Source organism: Equus asinus, chromosome 2 (assembly GCF_041296235.1).
Source record: "Equus asinus isolate D_3611 breed Donkey chromosome 2, EquAss-T2T_v2, whole genome shotgun sequence".
NCBI lineage: Eukaryota > Metazoa > Chordata > Mammalia > Perissodactyla > Equidae > Equus > Equus asinus.
Window position 1 is genome coordinate 82,276,810 of NC_091791.1, and position 21,214 is coordinate 82,298,023.

Genomic DNA, 21,214 nt, shown 5'->3' on the forward strand with positions numbered 1-21,214 from the left:
GGAGCATCTTAGGGAATGGGCCCTTTCTCCTGGAGTCAGCCTTCCTGGAGGGAGCCGATGGGGCTCTTTGTCTCTCGAGTGAGAGTCCCCAGCTTTAAAGAGATCTTTAAAGTCATCGGGTCAAGTCTGTTCTGTGCTAAATGTCGTTTGATGGGAATCAGGTTATTTCTAATATGTGTGAGACTAGTAGGCATCAATGTGTTCACTGTAGATATCTCTGAGGAGACGTGTTATAATCAGTCTTTGTTTTCTTTGCTGTAATTTTCTCTATCTTCACATTTTTCTGTAGTGGACGTATCTTTTTATAATGACCTTTTATGATCTTCTGTGAGAAAGAACATCTGAACTGTTTCTGTTGGGCAGGGGTCTGGCTGGAGCCGGGATGGCTAGTGCGGGGGTGGGGGGGGGGCACGCAGGTTGTGGGGGAGGCCCAGGGCGGGCTGTGGCCTCAAGATGTCCCCTTGCTGCTCTGTGTCAGCCTGGGGGCTTTTGCTGCCCTTGGCTCACCCTCTCCCCTCTGGTCTGACACGAGGGTTCCCAGGCTCACAGAGACAGCTGGAGCATGTGAGGAAGGCCCTGTGGGAGCTGGGATGGTTTGGGGACCCCTGGCTTCTGCTGCATCATCACCTATCTCTGGTTGTGCTTTCAGGTGACCCTCGAAGCAGGAGCCCTGCATCGGCCTCTCCTCTGAAGACTGTCGACTGCTGCTGCTGCCGCCAGCCTGTCCCCTGCCCAGGCCTGTCCCTGTGCTGCCTCTTAGCAGGTGAGGAAGTGACGTGTCCTGTCCGGGAGTGTCTTGGCCAGCAGTGCATGTGTGGGCCTGGAGGGATGCAGGGCTGTCCACATCCTTGACGTGTGGCCAGGTCCTCACACCATCACTTTCTTCTCCTAGCAATTGTCACTGTCCTGTCCCCCTCTCCCACTCTCCATAGCAGATACAGGGCCCTTATGAGGTCTGTTTTACAAATTACCAACCACCTCACATTATCCCCCAGGTGAGTGGATATGCCCCCCTTCTGGGGGAGCGGGGAAGGAGAACCCAGCCATCTCCATGGGTTGTTGGGTCTTGGCTGGGAAACCAAGCTGTGTCCTCCCCGTTAGGAAAAGAGATGTGATTCAGGCAAGCATCTTTGTTCAGCAACTCACTGTGGCAAAGGGGGGTGGGTCACAACACCCCACCCCACTCCCACCCTGCAGTCTGAGCTGGTTGGTCCCTTCAGGCCAGGGGCCTGTGATCGCTGGCAAGAGCTGTCTTTCAGGCATTTTCCAGGGAGACAGACTGCAGCTCTGTGCCAACCGATCCTTATCCACAGCTCGTGGAGATGTCACGTTAGGGAGGATGGCAGAAAACGCACGATGATATCCACTCATCCAGAAATTCTAACCTCTGTCTGCTGAGTCAAATCAGATCAGCAACCCTGGGGATTGAACCACCTGGCGCTGCCCCACCCCCAGCTCTGAGCTGAGTTACGCACCACAAGATGCAGCCCATCAGAACCTCCCTCTGAAGCCTGTCTGTGTGTGAGTGCATTCCTGTATGCTCGAGGAGAAAGCTGTCTGACCATGGTGGTGACAGAGCCCATCCCCTGAGCAGTGGTATTATTTTCTCTTCTACCTTGTCTTCTAAAAAGCCAAGAGTCAGGGCCAGCCCGGTGGCATAGTGGTTAAGTTTCCACGCTCTGCTTCAGTGGCCTGGAGTTCTCAAGTTCAGATCCTGGGCATGGACCTACACACTGCTCATCAAGCCATGCTGTAGCAGTGTCCTACATACAAAATATAGGATGATTGGCATAGATGTTAGCTCAGCGACAATCTTCCTCAAGCAAAAAGAGGCAGATTGGCAATAAATGTTAGCTCATGGCCCATCTTCCCACCAAGAAAAAAAAAAAGGCCAAGAGTCAAGTTAGAGGTGGACCAGTAGGCAGTATGCATGTTTAGCTTCATTCCATCTCTGCTTAGTCTCTACTTCCTTTCTTCTTCTTGAGTCAAGGTGGGGTAGACATACACACACGTATAGGGAGACAGACACTCATCAGTTCACATAGAAGTATGGTGTCTGGATAGTCTTGAAAAGGCACAGTGTTATTCAGATAGAACCTAAGAGGAGCCCGGTCAGGTGCGGGAGAGAGGACCTCAGAAACCTTCCCATGGGGTCAGATCTTTAAAAGACTCAATTGTCTTTAGCTCCAGTTGGCAAAAGCCATTTCCTTCTCCTGGGTTATGTTGCCTACCACAGAGGGTGGCCCCTCCCTGCCATCTCACTCCCAAGTCAGGCAAGGTTAGGATCACTCGAGGAGTGAGCCTGTCCTGGGAGAGCAGCATAGACCAAGTGTATGGGATAAAGTCCTACTGCTGCCCCAAAGGTCCCCCGAGGCTGAGGAAGGGGGACAAGCAGGGAGCAGCCCTGGGGAAATGCTTCCCTCCACTTCCACTAGAGAGCTCTGCGAAGCAAGTTATTTAACCTCCCTGAATATATTTCCATATTTGAAAAATAAGAGGATTGGACTTGAACCTCTAGGCTCCCTTCCAATATTAACATTCGGTGATTCAGAGCTTTGCTACTCAAAGTGTGGTCCACAGACCAGCAGCTTGGGAGCCTGTTGGACATGCAGAATCTTGGACCATACACAACCCACTCAATCAAAATCTGCATTTTATCAAGATCCCCAGGTATTCACTTGCTCGTTAAATTTTTTAAAGCACTGATTTCGAGAATCCCAAAGGTCCATGGAACACCTTGCAAGGTAAGGACACACACCTGTTAAACTCTGATTTAGGCGGCTGGTCCATGTCTTATAACAAGGAAATTTTTATTTATTTATTTGTGAGGAAGTTTGTCGCTGAGCTAACACCTGTGCCAGTCTTCCTCTATTTTATGTGGGACACCGCCACAGCGTGGCTTGACGAGTGCTGCTCAGTCTGCACCTGAGTTCTGAACCTGTGAACCCCGGGCTGCCGAAGTGGAGAGCGCAAACTTAACCACTACGCCACCAGCCAGCCCCTGAAACTTTTATTTTTTCAAAAATTGCCTGTGGACAAATGAAGCTGCCATCATGCTTCATCTGGGCCAGAGAGTCAGTACGTGCATGAAAAAATTCCCAAAGTGTGGCCTGCACACCAAGATACCAGGGGAGCCTCTTCACCCCTCCCTGTGCATCATTGGAAGCCACCGTCACCTGTGCGACCATGCCCGGCTGTCAGGTGTGAATGACTAGGCCTCATCAGAGTAGTTTCTCATTAGAGGGGGGGCTGGAATCTACAGCATATGCTTTCCTGTGGGACAGTTAGCGTTACAGTGGTCTTTTCCCAGTCATGTGGCATCATTACATGTGCAGTCAGGGAGAATTTCATCCTCCTCCTAGAAAAACAAATTTATCCCAGGATAGGGGTGTTTGTGTGTATTATTATTTAAAAACATACTCCCAACATAAAGCCTACAAACTTTTTAGAAGGACAGCCAACTGAAATTAGTAATAAAAGAATTTTTTCCTGGGAAACGTGTGCCCCGAGCTGTAGATTGCTAGGGAAGCCGTATGAGAGTGGAGAGAGTCCTTAGCTAGGCTTCAAAGCTTTGAGCTGGGGTTCTAGAACCACAAATTTTGGCTGTGGAACCTTTGGCTATTGGCTTAATTTCTCTGAGTTCTGTTCTATCTGTACTTGCTGAACAAAACTTACTATGTTTTGCCAACTTAATGGGCTACCGGAGGAATGAATGAGCAAATGTGTATGGAATGATTTAATTGCTAACAAAGCACCATACACATGTCGAGGTATTGCTTATGGTCGTGGGGGTGGTAAAGTACTCTGGGACCATCTGTTACCTTCTACTCCCTCTCCCCAGGCTGAGGAATTCTTTCCAGTCACTTCCATCACTAGGAAAGCATTCCTTTCTCTCATCCCAGGAGGGTTTGCTCCCGCGTGCCCTTGGGCTGGGACGGAGAAGCTGTAGGCGGTGGAAGAAGGGAGAAAGCCGAGGAGGGCTCTGCCTTCCTTCAGAAAAGCAGAGCTGGCAGGCCTTTCCCTTTGGCTGTTTCAGGGGCAGCAGAATGAAAGAGGGCATGTCCAACAACAGCACCACTAGCATCTCCCAAGCCAGGAAGGCTGTGGAGCAGCTGAAGATGGAAGCCTGTATGGACAGAGTGAAGGTAAGCACGCACAAGCCAATCTCCCCTTCAAAACCCAGCTCAGAACGTTCCTTCCATTTCCAAAGCAGCCTTGGGAGAGTTAATACGTCACCCAGCAGAGCATCCAGCCAACCTTGGCAGCTGTAACATTTACAAATGAATGTTTGCTTCAGAGTCCCGAGTGTGCCTAAGGATTCAAATGATGCAAAATACACAGTGTGCATGAATTCCGTGAGGGGTCTCCAAAAATAGACTCATATTCATCTCAGCCTTATTTAGCTCAGTTGTCATGCCAATAAGCGAGAAAGAGTTTAACAATGAGATCAATCATAGCTTTTCTGCCTGATCCAATGACTTTGAGGTTAGACAACATCGGATATTTTGACAGGGGTGCTATTGGGAGTGAAGCATTGAACCATGCGCCGTGTTTGTCAAATGTTCCCTTGGGGAAAGTGAAGAAGGTACCAGCCACCTCCCACAGTGTTCATTTCACTGATAAGCGTAGATCTCTTCATGCTGGGAGAGCTGAAGCAAGATGAAGCCACCTATTCTCCAGATGCCACCTTACGAGTGAGCAGGAGGCCAGGCAAAGCGTGTGGCTCTGAAATGCAGTCTGGGTTCACTGACCATAATAGAGCTGGAACCCCGTCAGGAATCTGACACCAGGAAACTCAAGTCCAGTGTATCTGTGGTCTTTGGGGACACAAAGCCAGGGATCCACCCAGGCACCTGGGATTCAAAAGAGACAGAATCCATGGGGCAATGGGAGACTCCTAAAGCCTTCTGTTGGCGGAGCAAGCAGTCCGTCCTTGAGGCTCCCATCACTGAGACCTCTCCTCATACTAGAGTCATGGCCAGATGGCACCAGCCTCTCCCTCCATAACGATAGTTATCCCCTTCCCCTGGGGCTGTAGGTCATGCACTTTGCGAGGAGGCAGTAAACATGCACAGAAATTGACATGACAGTATGTGAAGCAAGGAAGGAGTACGGTACACTACAAAGTGGTATAAGTGGACCAGTATTTCTCGAGCATCTACATCTTGCACATACTGAACCAACTACAGACCTTGATCTCTAGACTAGAGGAGGAAGCAGGAAACCCAACAATTCTAAAACAGGGCGAGCCCCAGTAGTATAGAAAAGGATTTAAGAATGAGTGCTGCAGACGTTCAGTGCTCCAGTGGTTCAAAGACAGGGCCCACGTCTGCTCGGGGATGAGGACTGTGGTGAGACCCACTCTTTTGATGACCATCCCTGAGCACCCACTCTGCACTAGGCGTGGTTCTGGGATATAAACGTGGACAGAATGCTCCTCTCCATATCACTCAGAGAAGGCTTCTGGGAGCTGGGAGCTGGTTCTGAGGTGATTGATACTGGAGGGGAAGGCAAGGCTGGTGTGAGCTCATGGCTCACGTTGGGCAGTGGAACCTGAGGGAAGAGCTGCCGGTTGTGCTGGGAAGGCAGCTTTAGGGGGTGCTGTGTACACAGGTACAGATCATAAAAATGAGTGGGCGTGAAGCCTAGACCATGAGGTGAACTGTCAACAATAGGTAAAGATGTCAGAGGCCAGGAGGCAGGTGAAGCTGCTGAAGTAATGGGGAAAGGCAGAGAGGGGAAGCAAGCGGGTGTGGTATGGAGCAGAGAGCAAAGGTGGGATGGGAGAGGCAAATGCACCAAGAAATTTGGCAGAACTTAGAGGGTAAATGTGGGAGACACTAGGGAGAAAGGAGTTAGAACCCAAGTTTTAAGCTCCACAGCCAGGGAACTGGAAAGACAGTGGGCACTAGTTTTGGCAATAGGAGAGTTCCCATGCTGGTGAATTCTACTTTGGCAAGGAAGATAAATTCTGTAATAACAGACCCTCACCTATGATAGTCACCCCCCTAGGAGTCATTGTGGGGACCTGCTGTCCCCATGGATGAAGGGCTCTTCAAGAGTCAGTAAGGGCACATGCACAGTCTCTGAAAGGAGGAGAAGTCGTAAGCCAACTCAAAGCCAAGTTCATTACTCAGATGGTATTCAGAGGGGTGGGCGGTCCTGTTCCTGTGGTGACTGTTAGGGAAATGTGGCTCCTTGATCCCAGGGCAGGGCCTCCTGGAGGCATCTTCAGATGCTGTGGTGATTCCATGGAGCAGGCCAGTGACAGCACCGTCAGGTTGCGTGCAGAGCTGGCAGAGTTTTGTCATTAAAGATGATCCCGGGTGCCTTTGGGGAGAGGTGGTCCTGAGGAGCTGCGTCCTTGCAGTAGCTGCAGTCACACAGGTTTGGTTTTGTTTTTTTCTAGCTCACACAACTTTGAACATTTATTTATGTTTTAAAAATTGCGGTAAAATACATATAACATATAAGTTGCCATTATAACCATTTTTAAATGTACAATTCCGTAGCATTAAGTACAATCAAAATGCTGTGCAGCCATCACCACCACCCTTCTCCAGAACTTTTTCATTATCTCAAACAGAAACTCTACCCGTTAAATGCTAACTCCTCATTCCCCCTTCCCCAGCCCCTGGCAATCTCTATTCTACTTTCTCTCTCTGTGAATTTGACTATTCTAGTAACCTCATCCATATAAGTGGAATCACAGAATATTTGTCCTTTTGCATGTGGCTTATTTCACTTAACATATGTCTTCAAGGTTCACCCACATTGCAGCATGTGTCAGAATTTCATTCCTTTTATGACCGAGTAACATTCCATTCTATGTATGCACCTTTTATTTATCCATTCATCCGTTGATGGACATTTGGGTTGTTTCTGCCTTTTGGCTATTGTGAATAAGGCGCTGTGAACTTTGGCTTGCAAGAGTTTTGAGCCTCTGCTTTCAATTCTTTGGAGTATATACCCAGAAGTGGGATCACTGGATCGGATGGTAATTCTATGTTCAACTTTTTGAGGAAGCACCACACTGTTTTCCATAGCAGCTGCCACAATTTACATTCCCCCCCAGCAATGCACAAGGGTTCCAGTTTCTCCACATCCTTGCGAATACCTATTTTCCTTTTTTTTTTTTTTTTGTAATAACCATCCTAATGGATGTAAAGCTCACACATGGTTTTAAGCACTAGACACCCCTTGCTTTAGGGCACAGTGGGGCTGTGGGAGAAAAATCTACTTGATTCAACTCTTGGCAAAAAAAAGGTATGTATTGATGTCAATTAGCCAGACAATAAAACAGAATGTGGAAAGAAAGGGAAGCCATCAAAGACACTCCAAATTGATCTTGTTAAGGGCCTTGAGGAGGGAGGAAAGAGGAAGAGTCACCAAGGAGAGGAAGTGGCCTTTCTAGAGGGGTGAGAAGTCACTTCAGGAGAGGAAGAAGGAGAAAGGGACCCTGGACAGTAGGTGACAGAGGGATGCCACACGGAAGGAGAAGAGGAGCAGCTCATAGAGTTCACTGATCTCATACAAACTGTGAAGAGAATGCCAGGTCCACATGAGGGGAAGAAGACAGAATGCGGAAAAGGAGAGTGTGCAATGCCTTTCACTGGGCCCCAGAGAGAGGGAAGAACAAGATGGAGGGGAAACAGCTGGAGGTTCCATGGAAGAAATAATTGCAATTACGAGTCCCACAGAGCTGGCTCCCAGGTGGAAACAGGACAGATGGGGACCCAGTGGACAGCCCAGGCTAGGGCAGCTATCAGGCAAGAAACCAGAAAGGAGCCCCGTGGCCAGCATGGTATGCAGCCCCCTGCAAGCCCGCCCCTGGGCTCTGTAGTTTACCATGCTTGGAAGAGTGTCTAGCGGGGAAGGAAGGAAGAAAGGATGGCATTTGCAGCTTATGAGAATAAAGGGTAAGTCTGTTAAGGGGGAGAGAAGGGGAAAAATAACCACATTAAGCAGCTGTTTGGGTTGACAAGGTAAGAAAAGTAAAAGTGTGAACTCAGAGAGGTTTGGGCATGGAAGAAAAATGTTGCCGAAATACCCATCATCTTGAGGTCCTGTGTGTCCCTCCAAAACATCATCTGCACAAAATCACTAGTGCCAGTGTAGCCTTTGCTCCAGATTTTGTCAGGGACAGAGAAGGGAGGCCTTCCGCCGCATGGCCTGCAGCCAGACCTCACACCCACACAGCTGGGCGCACAGACCCTCCCCCACACAGCCTTGGCACCCTTCTTGCCCCCTCCCTGCCTTCATTCAGTTAATGTTTGCCAAGTACCTTCCCCCTCAGTCTTCTCCCCAAATTACTGCCCATCCTCTCCCCCAGCAGCCATGCAGCTCTTCTCTATCCTGCCCAGAAGCTCATGGCATTTCCCAACAAACATGGGGGTTCCTCTTTGAGAACCACGTCAGCTGCTAAAACGAATGCAGATGTTCTCCGCGTATCAGAAGCACAAAGAAGATTCAACATAGGACCTGTATGGCCTCCCAAAAAGCAAAACTCCCAGGAAATTATACTTAGGATCCTAAAGGAGAAGTAAAGAGCACGTAAAAGATGACTATTTTGGAAACTATTTTGGTCCTCAGGGAAAGAATGCCATCACAGCCATATTCTTTTTCTCACCCATTAGAGGCTCAAACAATATAAAATTCTATCAGGAAAGTACATATATGACATTGATCACCAAATAGGCAAAATTTGTTGAGCAATTATGGCAGATAGGAGCTGAGCAAAGTATAAGAGGCTTGAGTAGAGAAGATGGTCTCCAGAGCCGGCATGTGCAGGCTTAGGGAAGAGTTCCGTGGCAGAGACGGCGTCATCCCATTGGGGAGGCACAGAGGTCTTGAGTGGCCAGGACACAGGCTCTCAGGAGTGCTTCCGGGGGCTGCCTCTCCATTTGCCACCCCTTAGGGTACCCCTGTCCCCCTGCCCCAAAGGAAAAAGAATCACTGACATTGGGCCAATCCCATGGGCTGTGAGCTGTGGAGATGGATGGACAACCATGAGCAAACCAATAACTCTTGGCCAGAGACCAGGAAACAGCTGACAGAGTCACCAAAGAAAACCGGCCAAGGGGGCCGGCCTGGTGGTGCAGCGTTTGAGTGCGCACATTCTGCTTCTGCAGCCTAGGGTTTGCCGGTTAGGGTCCCGGGTGCGGACATGGTGCCGCTTGGCAAGCCACGCTGTGGCAGGCATCCCACATATAAAGTAGAGGAAGATGGGCACGGATGTGAGCTCAGGGCCAGCCTTCGTCTGCAAAAAGAGGAGACTTGGCGGCACATGTTAGCTCAGGGCTAATCTTGCTCAAAAAAAAAAAGGAAAAGAAAACCGGCCAAGCACCATTATACTCAGTCTCTCTCGTTTGTCCTATGGCCTTTGATAGGAAACTTAAACATCTGTAGGGTGTGCTAACAATGCCTAAAAGGGCTGCCCTTAGGCTGAGATTAATTTTGTCAACACAGGCTTTCTTTGCTGACTGTTGACAGATCAACCCATTCTATATCAGCCTGCATTCTACAGACTGCCAAAAAAAAAACGAGGGAAGGAAAAGAAAAATGTCAGGTGATGAATGCACTAAAAGTTAAACCCCGAGAGACGGCGGCAAAAGTGGGTACCTGGCAATCAGACCAGTGCTGAAAGGTATGGACATAAAAGGAAAGAGATTATATCATGACAGATAATGACAGCTGTTCACAATCCTTCTCCATAAAAGTTAAGAAAATTTTGGAGAAAACAGTTTGAAAAGGGGGAATAACTTTAGGGGAAAAAAGGAATATTCCCATTTACTGTTTGACAGTGAGGTTTTATAATTTGGTGCTCAGAAAGGAGAATACGTGATCAAAACATCTTTTAGTCAGGGAAAATTGAATTTACAAGTGCTCGAGAGATATCTTATATATACTCTACTTAGTCTGTTCAGAATTTTTTTCAAGCCATCAATATACGGGCGTGAGTCAGATATATACCCCAGCATGTGGCATACTTAAGGCTCCTCAAAGAAAGAGCAGAACGTCAGGAGCTTGAAGTGAGAATGTGAGAAAATATGATCTTTATCTGGGAGCTTTGATTTTGGCTTTGAAAATAATGCTACTTCTCTGTTCATAAAAATGATACTAATTTGTCTTAGAAAATTTTGGAAAATATAGAACAGTATAAAGAAGAAAATTTAAATGATCCATAACCACTACATTTTCATGTTTCTCCATCTAGCTGTTTGTACATTTTTCTTTTTATAAAATTGTAGTTATAATGTACATTTTTTACTTTTTGCAACCTGATTTATCACTGAACAGTGTATTGTGATTCTGTATCCAGGTCAATAAATACTGTCCTAAAATATCATTTTTAATGTCTGTTTTCGCCATCATCTGATATACAATAATTTATTTAACTGGTCTCCTATCCTTGGACATTTCCATTATTTCTAATTTTTTAGTATTATTTTTTAAATAGCAATGCAGCAAGCTCTGGGAGATGAAATTTACACATATCTCATTGTTTCTTTAAAGTAAATTCCTACAGACTAAAAATTGCTTAGTCAAGGGATGTATTATATTCTAAAGTGTTTGAATTGGTAGCAAATTTCCCTTTGAGCAGTGGCACCAGTTTATACTCTTACCAGCAATATGTAAGTGTCTGTCTCCTCAAACTCTCCCCAAAACCATTCAAGCCAGAGTAATTTGATAGATAATCATAATAGTAATAGTAATGGTTAACATTTATTGAGGGCTTACTATCTGCTATTCTGAAAAGTTTATGTTAAATTCACTCTATTCTCATGAAAGTTCTACGAGTAGGTACTACTAACATTCCCATTTTGCAGAGGAGGAGACTGAGTTCTGTAGAGATTAAGTAACTTCCTCAAGATCAGGCACCTAGAAAGTGGTGGTAGCACAGGGACAGGAAACCAGGGGTCTGACTCCTGAGCCGTCACTCTTAACCTCTATGCCGCACTATCTCCTGATTGCTGATTCCCCATTATTTTCACGTGTGTTTCATTGACTCTTATTGTGGTTACACTAATTTCATAGGTTAAATTCTTCTTTTGTGAATTGCCTATTCCTGCCTTGGCCTAACTTTCTATTGTGGCGCTTAGCTTTTTCTTATTGATTAGTAAGAGTTTCTTGCGTATTATGTTACAAATAGTTTTCCCAGTTTGTTGTCTGCCTTTTAATGTAGTCTTTGATTATTTTTGATGTCCCAGTGTTTTAAATTTTTACAGCCAAAACTATCACTATTTCTTGGTGGATTCCTTTGCTTTATACTTAGGCCTTCCCACACTGAAATTACATAAACATTCACCTATATTTTTTTCTAGTTCTTGTATTTCATTTTTTACGTTTAACTATCTAATCCATCAAAATCTGTTTTCTTGGTTAGCTAAGAATCAAGGTAAGAATTTCTTCAAAGTATTCTTTTTCAAAATTTAAACCAATCCATAATTAACAACGTGTAGTTCCCCCTCTGGATGTGAATTGAGTCTGTTCTCCCCGCCTTTGAGCAGACGCTAGCTACTCCAGGGTATTTCTGTTCCTACCTCTGGTCATTCATCTCCGTCTCCATTTCCACCTGCCATGTTAGTGCTCTCCGCCTTCAGTATTCTATCCCTAGCCCAGTTCTCTTTTAATCTGTCAGGGTCTCATTGAGTGAACTCATCCCCTCCTGGAAACTTTTTATCTACCTGTACCTCCAGCCCCACCGCTGAGCTTTTGTTCTATATATCTCAAGGCCTACTGGTCAGTCCCCCAAAGCCTTAAAACCAGCACATCCAAAACTGACCTTTTCTATTCCATCCTGTCTTTTTTTGTATTCTCTGTCTCATTTGGTTATACCACCATCCACGCAGCCTCTCACACCAAAACTGTCTTTTTTTTTAAGATTTTTTATTTTTCCTTTTTCTCCCCAAAGCTCCCTGGTACATAGTTGTGTATTTTTAGTTGTGGGTCCTCCTAGTTGTGGCATGTGGGATGCTGCCTCAGCATGGCTTGATGAGTAGTGCCATGTCCGCACCCAGGATTCAAACCAGTGAAACCCTGGGCTGCCGAAGCAGAGCACGCAAATTTAACCACTCGGCCACAGGGTCGGCCCCAGAACTGTCTTTTATCCCACATATCTAATATATTTTCACATCCTACCAGGTTTGCTCCCTGAACATTTCTGTGATATATCCCCTCATCTCCATGCTCACGGTCACATTTATTGCCTGGCCAACTGCAGAAGCTATAGGTGGTTGATCTGCCTCTAGTCTTGCCCCTTTCAGATTCATCCTTTTCCTTTCTTTAAATTAGTCTAATGTAAAAGTCTGACTGTGTATTCCTCTACTTAAAACTCAGCCGTGGATAAAGTATGAGCTCCGTAGCATGGCATAAAGACTCTGGATTCAGCCCACTTGTTATATTTAGGAACTATTAATACTCCTCTAGCCTCACCTCCTAGTACTCCCTTCCACTCATCCACACATATTTTCTCCAGCAATTTCTTGAATATGCCGTGCTGTAACATGCTCTTTTGCGTTTTCACATGATGTGGAAGGTTTTTCTTCCTCTGCCTGGAAAATATAGCAAATAAAACACTAATAAAGCATTCACTGAGGAAGAAGTCTTCCAGAAAGCCAGAGAAAACTTTAGATAACTGCTTCATAGTCTCAAAAAAAGGTAACATAAACAGAGAATCTATGAAACCCTAGCTCAAAGGGGAGGTAAAATAGTGAGTTGAAAAGGGAGGTAGAAAAGCTAAGGAAAGAGTTTGAAGAGGGATGGGAAACACCATTCAAAGGAGCAAAGAGTGGAACGTATGCTGTAGAAAACCAAATAAATGACTTGGAAGACAGGCTTCAGAAAACCACACGGGAAGCAGGAGAAAAAGGTGAAGAGTCGGATCAAAGCAGTTAGAGAGTGGGTGATAGAGATGAAGACTGACAGCGACATGCCAGCATTTAGATGCCAATGTTCCTGGCAGAGAGAACAAATGGAATAGAAAATGCTCTTAAGGGATATAATACGAAAAGGTTCATTAAATAAAGAAAGGCTTGAATCTGCAGATCCAAACAGCTCATCATATTCCGGGAAAGAATATAATAGAAAATGATTAACCCTGAGACACACATATTGCTGAGGTTACTTAATCTCAAAAGTAAAGAAACCCTATGAATATACAGGCTGAGAAGCAGTCATTTAGGACAAGTACACCTAACTTAACATGTGTCAGGTGCTTGAGTCCTCACACCAGCCCTGAGAGATTGATCCCAGGACCCAATTCTCAGACAAGAAAACCGAGGCCCTCAGTTGAGGAGACGAAGTGGGGATACCAACCCAGGACCTCAAGTCTCATCATTAAACTAGTGCCCCACCTACAAAGGGCAGAAATATCAGTCTGGACAATACTGCACCTCTCTTCAGAAGATGCCAGCCTAAAATTCTGTAAAAATGATAAACTTTTGCAAAGAATTCTCTACCTATCCAAGTGGCCATTTATGTCCTAAACAACATAAATATATTCTCAATTATGCAGAAAGTTAAATATAAGGCGAGTAGTGCTTCTTTTCTTCAGCGAAATTATTTCATTTTGTACAATTGAATTTCACTAAAGGAGATACCCAAATGCATGATTTGTGTTAATTACACATAATATATATTAAGACTATAAGAAAGTTTGTGGGGAGATTCCCACTAGGTCAGGAATTCTTTCCAAGCAGGGGCTGAGTGTCTCATTGTCTTTGGATCCCACACATGACTTGGGTTATAGGCATTGGTCTCACTGAAGGGTGGACTCTATCTCCGTAAAACAGCCCAGTCGCCCGTTTCAATGCAGGACCCAAATCAGTATCATAGAAACAGGATCATGTGAGGCAGTGTGTGCATCACACGCTTTGTTCTACTAAAAGGGCCTAGAAAACCTGCAGCTGCACTGGCTCAGACATCACCAATAAGCACAACACCACCTGCAGGCACACCGTCTTTGATCAGGACTATGAGACAAAGGCCCTGCTTCTTGGCGTGGGTCCAGACTCTTGCAGACTCTTGCCTCATGAGGTCTCTAACTTTGTGCTGAGCTGCCAGGACCGCTTCAGTATTGTCTGCCTCTCAGATCTTACGGGCAAGGGTCCGTCAGCTGAAAGCTCAGCGTCACAGAGGAGCTGCACTTGAGGTGAGCCCTCTGCACAGCTGCCAGGCCTGGTGAAGTGCTCAGCAGGATATCAGAAGCCCTACGTTCTTTGGGGAGGCAACAGCTGAGGTCCACTCAGCCTCAGGATGCATTTTGACTGCACTGGTAACTGCTATTGAAACCCCAAATGTCTGGGCATCCTTGATTTGTTTCTTCAAGTTACTGAAGCCTTTTCCACCAGCTTCAGATTCTCCTGAATACAAGCCTTTGCGGGAGGCCATCCAGCTGCATCTTTGGACTCCCTCTTGTGTTTTAAGGGTCCTGACAGTGGCAACCAGCCCTGCCACAGGAGAGATGGGACTAGAAGATCAGCATTTGGTGTCAAAAACCTTTTCATCATCTCATACCCATCAGAATGGCTACTATTAAAATAAAAACAAAACCCAGAAAATAACAAGTGTTGATGAGGATATGGAGAGATTGGAATCTTTGTGCACTGTTGATGGGAATGTAAAATGGTGCAGCCACTATGGAAAACAGTATGATGGGTCCTCAAAAAATTAAAAATAGAATTACCGTATAATCCAACAATTCTTCTTCTGGGGATATATCCCAAAGAACTGAAATCAGGGTCTATAAGAGAGATTACAAATCATGCACTCAATTCATAGCAACATTTAGAATAGCCAAGGGGTAGAAACAAACTATGTGTCCATCGGCAGATTAGTGGATAAACAAACCGTGGTCTATCCACATGGCAGAATATTATTCAGCCTTAAAAAGGAAGGAAATTCTGACACATGCTACAACACAGGTGAAGCTTGAGGACATTAAGTGAAATAAGCCAGTCCCAAAAGGACAAATACCGTATGATTCCACTTATATGAGTACCCAGAATAGTCAAATTTATAAAGACGTAAAGTAGAACGGTGATTGCCAAAGGCTAAAGGGAGAGAGGGATATGGGAAGTTGCTGTTTAATGGATACAGAGTTTCCATTTTGCAAGATGAAAAAGTTCTGGAGATTGGTTGCACACCAATGTGAATGTACTTAACAATACTGAACTGTACATTTAAAAATGGTTAAGATGGTAAATTTTACCACAATTAAAATTTTCCTTCATTACAAAGTTTGCTCCAATCCAGCTTCAGTGACTATTATAGGGCCTTCAGAGCCAGCAAGCTTTAGTGCAGTTAGGTCTGCTGTGCTAGAGAAGTTCGTGTCCATCAAGAATGAATACTGACGGTCTCTCTAGTGTCCGCACAAGATGGGGCTTGGTGCATTCTTCATGAGCACTGTCAAGGCACCACTCACCCCTAGATCTTCAGCATTTCTAGGACCCCCTTTTTGCCACCATTTTTCCCAGTCTCTCTTTCCTATCTTTGAGAGCACTGATGATAGCCAAACACCCATGATTTCACTCACCACAGAGAAGTCAGTCTGTGTCGTCACTCCAAAGGAATCTGTCACTGGGATCCAAAGTCTTTGCCAGGTTATGGTTTCTAGACCAATATTCAGTCTTGAAATTCTGCTTAATTCTTTATAGGGTCAGTCTTCTCAGTTCCTACTCTTTATAACCTTCAGATTTGGGCATCAAACAATGTCTTTACTCCATTGACTCGAGGTACCAAATGGTTAAAGAGCTCTCTATCCCATCTGTGTTGGTTCATGGAATATACATTATCAACAGCAGCAGAAAAAGGTTTTAAGTGTCTCGATAGAGTGGATGTCAACTGTGAGGCAGCGGTCAGACCCTTCCATAGGAATGCCCTGAGAGTCTACTTCCTTCAGCACCATCTTTTACTCCAAAAGTGAGGCCCTGACATGCTGTCGAATATATGCAACACAGTCTGATGAAGAGCTTGCACTGACCTTTCGGGTTATTCTAGTCACTACCACATATTTTGTATTAGATTGGTGTTTTGAGCATTCTAGTGTTTAACAGAACCTTAATCTTAGTTTGACCATATAATTCTACCTAGAGAGCAAACCAGCTTCTCAAGCCCAGGTTACCAATGGGCTTTGATTTACAAAATTATAATATATTAATATCGCCTGGTACAAGTGTCACTTGATACTAAGCTGGTTCAACTGCATAATCCACTTTCCTGGCCCAGATTTCTCCAGAACTACTGTGCTATGCATTAATTAACATGGGTCCAACTCCAGCAGGAACGGCACTCACCCTCTTTCCTCTATCATAAGCCACATTGTTCACAGCTTTTCTCCCAACAGTCTTTGACACAATTGATTTCAGGGTCTACAATTATTGCTGTAGGTTTGATCCACTCACCTTTCATCATTTCAGATCAATCATTTGCAACCGCCAGGACATTGGTTTATTGCTTCCTCATCCAGAATGGCAGTCATTGAGTGACATGTGGTCACTCTGGCATTGTTTTACAGAAATGGGTCATTATTGGGGCAGTAAGTCTCATACTGCCACCTGTAGTCTGTGTCACTTTCTCTTTGAGGAGTTACCACCATATTTTAGGTCCACAAGGAGTAAAAGTCATTTAGGTTACCTCTAAGCAAGTTTTCCAGGACTGGTGCTAGCCAATCTCTTCTTTATCCTTTTGGGAGTACAGTGGCATTGATTACTGTTTTGGTATTTATGGATTCTCTGAATCCAAAGGTGACTTTGCTATGAATCCATGTACACCAGAGCCTTCATTCAAAAATGGGATGTATTTTAATGCCTCCGCTTCTATTGTTGTCCTTACTAACTTAATACGAGTGGCATTGATTCTTAGCTCCTTAGCAGCCTTCAACTTCACATCCATAGAAAGATTTGAATCATCTTTCTTGCCACTCTGTCAAATTGTCAGGGCTGATGGGAAACTAGATACTTGCTCCTGCTCTCAGTGTCTTGGCTCTTCAGTCTCTCCTTGACTTTCTCAGAGACAACCTTCCTATTCAGGATTCATGCCAGCATCATGGCCCCAGTAGTCTCCTGCCTCCTCTGGATTCTGTCCATATTTGTATGTGACAAATAACTTCCACATGGAGATGACATGGTATGATATCATACCATGATAGAGAGAAGTGGCATGATATCATTCTTTGTGATTCTTCCCAGAAAATCTATAGAATGCAAAAATAAATATTTGTCAGTAATAGACTGTGACAATCCTAGAAAATACATACATAAAAGTGGGAGAGGGAGAGAGGTAGGTAGTATGAGTATGCGAAACCATTAGTCCGAGGTTCTTCGTTGCAAATTACAGAAGCCAACCCTGAGTGAGTAAATATAAAAGGAATTAATTAAAGGGATTTTGAACAGCTCATAGAATTGTTGGAAGGGCTAGAGAACTGGGCTTAAGACTCAGCTTCTGGAATTAGCACTCAAAACCATGTTGCAGAATAGTCTGATAAGGGAACCACTCAATGACGACCAAGAACTTGTAGCCAAGGCTACTGCCACTGCCACCAGAGCATGAGCTCCCAATCCCTTCCCTCTTGGGTCATTAGTCAAAGTCTGGCACATATGTGTCTCATAAACAGAATCAATTTATATTCAAGTAGCAAGGGGTTCTGGGAAAGTGGGTATTTAATATTTTCAGATCCTATTAAGAGAAGTAATCTTTTCTGCACACTGAGACTCATAAAGTAGTTTCCTCCAAACAAAAAGAGTTCAGTTGCTGGGGGGGCAAGATGCATGACAACTGCCCACTGTAGCCACTTTCCTCATATTTCATGGGTGTGAATCAATAGATACAACTTTATTTCTGAAATTGATTAACATATTTCAAACATAGTAAAGCTATATAGAAGTAATTTAACTTCTAAATTACTAGAGGACAAGAAATAAAGACCATAGAAAATAAACTAGAAAAAGAGACTGTAAAAATTAAAAAAGCAAAAATAAAACAACAGAAGCATTACCAAATATATCTGTCTTAACAAGAAGTGCTAAATGGAAAAACTAATTTAGACTCTCAGATTTAATTTAAAAGACAGAATGTATTTTGCACTAGACATCACTGAAATAAAGTGATTCAGGCTGAAAGTAAAAGGATAAGCAAAAATATACCAGATATCTACTATATAGAAAAGATCTATATGAGAAAACCTACAAAATCCATGAAAGAAATCAAAGATCTAAATAAACGAAGAGATATTCCATGTTCATGGATAGGAATTGTTAAGATGTCAGTTCCTCCCAACTTGATCTATACATTCAACACAATCCCAATCAAAATCACATCAAGCTATCTTGTTGATATTGACAATCTGATTCTAAAGTTCATATAGAGAGGCAAAAAATACAGAATAGCCAACACATTATTGAAGGAGAAGACAAAGTTGGGAGACTGACACCACCTGACTTCAAGACTTACTATAAAGTTACAGTAATCAAGACAGTGTGGTATAGGCAAAAGAATGACAAATAGATCAATGGAACAGAACGGAGAGCCCAGAAATAGACCCACATAAGTATAGTTAACTAATCTTTGATAAAGGAGCAAAGGCAACACAATGGACAAAGGATAGTCTTTTCAACAAATAGTGTTGGAATAACTAGCCATCCACACGTAAAACAGTGAATCTGAACACAGACCTTACACCTTTCATAAAATTTAACTCAAAATGAATCATAAACCTAAATGTAAAAGGCAAAACTATAAAACATCTAGACAATGACACAGGAGAAAATCTATGTGACCTTGGCTTTGGCAGTGAGTTTTTAGTTGTAACACCAAAAGCACAATCCATGAAAGAAAAAATTGATGAGCTGGACTTTATTCAAATTAAAAACTTCTCTGAGAAAGACACTGTTAAGGGGATGAAGAGACAAGCCACAGATTGGGAGAAAATCTTTGCAAAACACATATCTGATAAAGAACTGTTACTCAGAATATACAAACAATGCTTAAAATTCAACAATGAGAAAAAACAACCTTGTTAAAAAATAGGCAAAAGATCTGAACAGACACCTCACCAAAGAGATGGCAAAGAAAGTGTATGAAAAGATGCTTCATATCATATGTCACTAGAGAATTACAAATTGAAATAACAATGAGATACCACTACACACCTGATAAAATGACTAAAATCCAAAAACCTGACAATATCAAATGCTGGTGAGGACGTGAGGCAATAGGTCTCTCATTCATTGCTTGTGGGAATGCAAAATGGTACAGCCACTTTGGAAGGCAGTTTCTTAAAAAGCTAAACATAGCCTTACCATGTGATCCAATTATATAAAAAATATACAAAGCAAAATATGAGGAAATATCAGGAAAGATGGATAAGTTTTGTAAGAGTCTAGTATGTCTTTCCTAGTCCTTGGTGGATCAACTAGAGAAAAAAGAAGTATGCATATATTAATAGTAAAATTAATAAGGTTGGTCTGAGATAGATAGATAGATAGTAGATAGATATCTTTATCCAGAAAATACCAAGAACACTTTTCTATAAGCACCACTCATATAAACACTTAAATACATTCTAAGAAGTAGATGTGGGTCTTACCACTTTCTTTGACCATAATGCAACAAAATTAATGGTGGCAATGGTAGGGAGTAAATGTCAGCCTCGGTAACCTTTTAAAACTCTCTCTTGGGGGGCCGGCCCCATGGCCAAGTGGTTAAGTTCGAGCGCTCCGCTGCAGGCGGCCCAGTGTTTCGTTGGTTCGAATCCTGGGTGCGGACATGGCACCACTCATCGAGCCACACTGAGGCGGCGTCCCACATGCCACAACCAGAAGGACCCACAACTAAGAATATACAACTATGTACCGGCGGGCTTTGGGGAGAAAAAGGAAAAAAATAAAATCTTTAAAAAAAAAAGAGATGTTAAAAAAAAAAACTCTCTCTTAAACAATGAAATTGATTTTGCGAAAGCCAAATGTAAGTGTGTAAGACACATATTTTTTTATAAAACACTCAAAGCCCAAAAGGATGTAAAAGATGACTTGAATAAAGGAAAGTGATACTTTGTTCTTGAATAGGCAGAGTCAATATTGTAAAAATGTCTATTCTCTCTAATGTATAAATTCACTACAAATCTAATCAAAATTTTATTTGTTTTTGGAGAAAGTGAAATTAAAATTATTCTAAATTTCAATTAAATAAATAAATGTGTGAGAGAATCCAGAAAGTTTTGTTTTTGTTTTTGTTTTTTTAAAGTATGTATGTTCAAAGAAGAAGATAGGTAGAATTTTTCTACCAGGTATTAAAAGTTATTATAGGGGCCGGCCTGGTGGTGCAGCAGTTAAGTTCCCACGTTCTGCTTTGGCGGCCTGGGGTTCGCCAGTTCGGATCCCGGGTGCGGACATGGCACCACTTGGCAAGCCATGCTGTGGCAGGCATCCCACATATAAAGTAGGGGAAGATGGGCACGGATGTTAGTTCAGGGCCAGTCTTCCTCAGCAAAAAAAGAGGAGGATTGGCAGCAGATGTTAGCTCAGGGCTAATCTTCCTAAAAAAGAAAAATTATAAAATCATAATACTTAAAGATTTATGATATCCCTTTAGGAATAGATGTACCAGTGGAACAGGACAGGAAGTCCCTAACTAGAGCCAAGTATATTGGAAATTTGGAATGTGATCCAGGTGGCATCTCAAATCAGTGGGGGACAGATAATTAATAAATGTTGCTGGAAATTGCTAGCACTTTGAGAATAAATACAGCTGTATACATCACTAATTTTATCCAGATAAATTTCAGATGGATTGTATATGTCTGCTTGGGCTGCTGTAACAGAATACCACAGACTGGCTTAAACAGGAAAAATTTATTTTCTCACATTTGTAGACCCTAGAAGTCCAAGATCCAGGGACCAGCAGAGCTGATGTCTGATGAGGCGTCTCTCCTTCAGTTGCAAACAGCTGCTTTCTCATTGTGTCCTCACATGGCCTTTCCTCTGTGGTCATGCAAAGAGAGAGCTTTCTGGTGTCTCTTCCTCTTCTTATAAACACACCAGTACTGTTGGATTTAGGCCCCACCCTTATGACTTCATGTAGTCTTACTAACCTCCCCAAAGGCCCTGTCTCCAACTACAGTCACGTGGGGCATTATGGCTTCAACTTACGAGATTTGGGGGACACAATTCAGGCTATAACTTTGATCAAAGATTTAAATATAACAAATAAAGCCATA

The 21,214-nt window shown here is 43.6% G+C and overlaps 1 protein-coding gene across 3 annotated transcripts in view; it reads left to right on the forward strand.

The window, feature by feature from the left end:
* Window positions 1-21,214, forward strand: part of GNG4 (G protein subunit gamma 4) — a 69,759-nt gene that overhangs the window by 35,486 nt on the left and 13,059 nt on the right. For all 3 annotated transcript variants that reach the window (XM_070492261.1, XM_014846549.3, XM_070492271.1), the window contains exons 2-3: window positions 650-763; window positions 4,037-4,145. In XM_070492261.1, the coding sequence (XP_070348362.1) occupies window positions 4,047-4,145 (99 nt within the window). In that variant the 5' untranslated portion in view covers window positions 650-763; window positions 4,037-4,046. The remainder of the gene's footprint in view (window positions 1-649; window positions 764-4,036; window positions 4,146-21,214) is intronic.